Source organism: Lactuca sativa, chromosome 9 (assembly GCF_002870075.4).
Source record: "Lactuca sativa cultivar Salinas chromosome 9, Lsat_Salinas_v11, whole genome shotgun sequence".
Classification (NCBI taxonomy): domain Eukaryota; kingdom Viridiplantae; phylum Streptophyta; class Magnoliopsida; order Asterales; family Asteraceae; genus Lactuca; species Lactuca sativa.
In genome coordinates, this window is record NC_056631.2 from 182,214,854 (window position 1) to 182,219,196 (window position 4,343).

Sequence of the window (4,343 nt, forward strand, 5' to 3'; positions counted from 1 at the left end):
TTCAAGTCTGCTGCAAAGCACTCTCTTTGGATGATGGCAATGGATGAAGAAATAAAATTCCAACGTTCCGATGATACTTGGATCTCGTCCCTGGTCCTTCTGACTCCAACATTGTTGGCTCTAAATGGGTGTTTCGAACTAAACTTCACTTAGATAGAACCATTGATAGGTATAAAGCTTGCTTTGTATATCAAGGTTTCACTGTGGTACCTGAGACTGATTACACTCATACTTTTAGTCCGATTGTGTTTTCTTCATCAACCATTATAATTGTTTTTTCTCTTGCAACCATTTATCGTTGTCTTCTTCATCAACTTGATGTTAAGAATGTTTTTTTACATGGTAATCGTAATGAACTGGTTTACATGGAACAACCCCCCGACTTTATTGCTCCTGCTCGTCCCAATCGTGTGTGCAAGTTAAAACAACGGTATTATATGGTTTAAAACAAGCTCCTTGTGCTTGGTTTAAACGCTTGAGTGATTTCTTGTTAAAACAAGGCTTTACAAATAGCATGTTTTATCCTTGTTTGTTTTGGTTATCACAAAGGACATATACTACTATATTTCCTGGACTATATTGATGAGTTTATTTTAAAAGGTTCAGACAAGGCTATCATCAAGCGATTTCTTTCTTATCTAAAGAAGGAGTTTGTGGTTAAAGATCTCAGATTGCTTAAAGATACATTGATGGTTTCTTATCTAAATAAGGAGTTTGTTGTTAGTTTTTTTGGGTCTCAAGGTTTACTATACCATTCATGGTTTGTTCCTCAGTCAAGCTAAATATACACATGATATTCTCACATGTGCTAGTTTGCTTGAAGCTAAGCATGTCTCCACTCCACTTGCTCCACATGAGTTATTCACAACATTGGGTATTGCGTTTTCATATCACACTCTTTATCGGTCTCTTGTCGCTGCGTTACAATATCTCACCATCACTCGACGTGATATTTCCTATGATGTAAATCAAGTTAGTCAGTTCCTACAAGCTCCTACAACTGCTCATTATCAAGTTTTTAGGCATATTCTACGTTTTGTCAAGGGCTTTGTTCTTGACTCAAAATCCAGTTTCATATAAGCGTGACAAACACATAGATCTTGACTATCACTTTATCCGAGAGCTTGTGTCTTCCGGGAAGCTACGTACTAAACTTGTGCCGACCAAGCTTCTTCAGGATGATGACATTTTCACCAAAAGAGTTTTACGTTCACACTTATAATTTTTTCGATCCATGCTTTGTCTAAGTCCGCCACAGATTCGCTTGAGAGGGGATATTAGAGATAAATCCAGACATAATTTAAATATTAGAGATAAATCTTAGCATACTTATCTCTTTACGTTTTTAGTTATGTATTCTGTGTAATTATCCTTTGGATATTCCTCTTTTATCTTTGGCTATATGTAATACGTCTCATCATAATTGAGATGATGAGTTTTTCCTTATTTACAGACAGCTGCTTAAATTTGCATAGCTCGTTGATCGACCTAGTAACTAATTGAAACACCAAGGACCATATATTAATCCTTTTAAAAAAGTTGATGGTTGAACTTCTAGTCTTTCTAAAGCAAGTGGGTTATTTATGTAAATTTGTCTTTGTGATTTCTAAGCCTATTTCTTGCACACTCTTAGGTTTATCTTTGTTATTTCTAAGTCTATTTCTTGAACAATATTAGGTTTGTGTTTATGATTTCTAAGTCTATTTCTTTCACACTCTTACGTAAATTTGTCTGTGTGATTTCAAAGTCTATTTCTCGCACACCCTTGGGTTTTAATATAGTTTATCTCTTAGTTTTGAAGTAGTTAATTCCACATCAGTAAATCAAAATCACTATGACAGTAGTATATATATTATTCGATTTTAAATATAACAACATATATAAGCATAACAAATACCACACCATTGATAAGAAAATCAACATTTTAAAAGCATTTAAAAGCTAGAATTTCGATTGAATTTGATAGACGAGGTTGATGTCAACTTGAAAGGCCTTTGCAAGAATATCTCCAGCGATATCGGGATTTGACCCAAAAATAGCGTTTGCAATGGTAATAACACCTGGATTTTGACTACTCAAAGCTGCAATAGCAACAGCATAGCCATTTCCCACGTTTTTCTGGAAGTGAATCAGGCCTTCTGGGAACACGAAAACATCGCCTTTCTGAAGTTCTTTTGTGATGAGTCGGTTTTGAGGGTTGGACGTGACAAATCCGACTAGAATACGGCCTTCCATAACAGTCAAAATTTCAGTGGCCCGAGGGTGTGTATGTGGGGGGTTAATACCCTGTGGTGCAAAGTCAATACGTGCCATTGAGATACCAAGAGTGTTAAGTCCTGGCAACTCTTCTACGGTCACTGGAGTCACAGCAGACCCAACAGCATTCGATGTATTTCCCATTAGTTGCAGTCCTCTATAAAAGAAATCATCAGCTTGTACTAGCCTTGACTCTTTGCAAACCAAGCCATTCACGAATACTACGAGGAAAAAAATTAAATAAATAAACTATTAATCACAATTAAATATGATATGTTTTCAAATCATGCATGAAAATGCTGGAGAGTTTCTCGACTTTCACAAATAAATTCTTACCTCTGCTATTTTGGTCTGCCACACAGAAGTCCTGAAGAGGACTAGGGTCCGAAGCAAACGCAAGGGAACAACCTGCCGCCAAGAGACCAAATAAAAGCAAATGAGCCGTCATTGTTGAGAAGCCGAAAACTTGTTTTAATTTTGATGACTTAATTATGGTAGCTTGGGAAATCTATGAAATAAAGAATGGAACTCCCAATGCTTATATAGTAAAAATATTGGAAGATCAAGACTAATACCATCATAGCGTCATCAATTATCATCTTGAGATGCATTCAAATTTTGCTGTTCAATTTCTAGAAGCAAGATACATTCAACTTACGTTGTTTGGTTCTTAATTTCATAAAGGTTGCAACTACGAACCTTATATGTCTAAGATCCTTCCATTTAGTATATTTACTTATATACTTTTTCATAACACATCCATATTTAGGATTCATTTTAATGGAACGTCGTTGAATGTTTATTATGCATGGAAAATTTCTACTTCGATCATTTTTTAAGAAAATCAAAAAGTCTTGAAGAGCAATGTTGACCGTTTCCATACCAGATAAATATTATGGTTAAAGAACGCTTTATGTATATTTTATTTTTCAATTGATGCATTCTAGGCTTTTCTTGAAACAAAAGATTAGCCTCCGTGCAATACAAAAAGGTGCACAATTATCGAAAACCATTTATGTGTATAATCCGTTCATAATGGGTATTACTGGTTGGTTAGACACATATCAAAATTGGTTGGAAGAAGGTGTACGTGGAAAATATCTTGTACACATACATAACATACATTACAGACTTACTACATTCACCGACAGATGCAAAATACTATGGATTATAGATATAAACTTCATACCGATGTATTCCACACACATTTACGATCCTTTTAGCAAAACAGTATCTTTTCTAGCTGTTTGTAAATTACTTGTATTAATTAGACGTTTAAATTTACCAAATAATAATAATAACATAAAATAAAATAAAAAAATCTTATTTTTCTTGAATAAATAAAGTAAGACAAATTATACCAAATAGTATATTGGGATTTTATAGTATGAATGGAAACAGTAAATATAAGTCTAAAAATTTGCAAAACAAGGCCCATAAAAATAAACTACTAGGAAAAAACAGGGTAGGTTGCTAAGTAACAATGCCTAATCAACGTCGTTTGATCTACCAATGACTTATTGATAACCATTTTGATGTGCCTAATCTCTATATATGCTTTCTAATGAAGATTTTGGAAAGAACTTCCTACAATAATCTACATCTAATCAAATATGTCTCTTCCATTAACCTTTTTATAAAACACAACAACCACCAATGTCGATTTATGTGGGGTTGTTGGATCAACGGTCGCCCTAGATTTCAACGAAGATAGAACACTGAACAAAGAGGCGAAGATTGAGGAAAGGTTAAATTGTTGAACAACTCTAAAATTAGCGAAATTCGTCTCAATCTGTTTACATCCCCACCATAAACCTGTATCAAAATTATGAAAAAAAAAATCAAGAAACAATAAATTATTTCAAAGTGATTCTTGTCTTCCTTGCTTGATTAAGCGATATGTGCATCCCCTTGTTCCAATCCATTCCCAACGAGTTCTAATGACTGGGGGATTGTGTCATCTTAATCCTTTTGCCATTAGTAACACAAGGTTTTGTTCTTTAATCCATGAAACCTATATTGGTAATTTTGTATGTTATAGCTATTGGTATGGATGTAGCTACATGTGTTTAATTTAATTTATGTCG

At 34.2% G+C, this 4,343-nt stretch overlaps 1 protein-coding gene across 1 annotated transcript; it reads right to left on the reverse strand.

Annotated features, from left to right (window-relative positions):
- Positions 1-1,819: 1,819 nt before the first annotated feature.
- On the reverse strand, positions 1,820-2,752 carry LOC111898968 (putative germin-like protein 2-1). Its single transcript, XM_023894853.3, has 2 exons — positions 2,593-2,752; positions 1,820-2,477 (listed from the first exon to the last, which is right to left on the reverse strand). The coding sequence occupies exons 1-2, from the start codon at positions 2,702-2,704 to the stop codon at positions 1,942-1,944; spliced, it is 648 nt and encodes a 215-aa protein (XP_023750621.1). The 5' UTR covers positions 2,705-2,752; the 3' UTR covers positions 1,820-1,941.
- Positions 2,753-4,343: the final 1,591 nt, after the last annotated feature.

What these genes read in the sequence shown, in the direction of transcription:
- LOC111898968 (XM_023894853.3), bottom strand. Translation starts at nt 2,704, where the DNA reads ATGACGGCTCATTTGCTTTTATTTGGTCTCTTGGCGGCAGGTTGTTCC. An exon ending in GGCAGACCAAAATAGCAGAG is followed by an intron (nt 2,478 to 2,592) that starts GTAAGAATTTAT and finishes TTTTCCTCGTAG; the next exon opens with TATTCGTGAATGGCTTGGTT.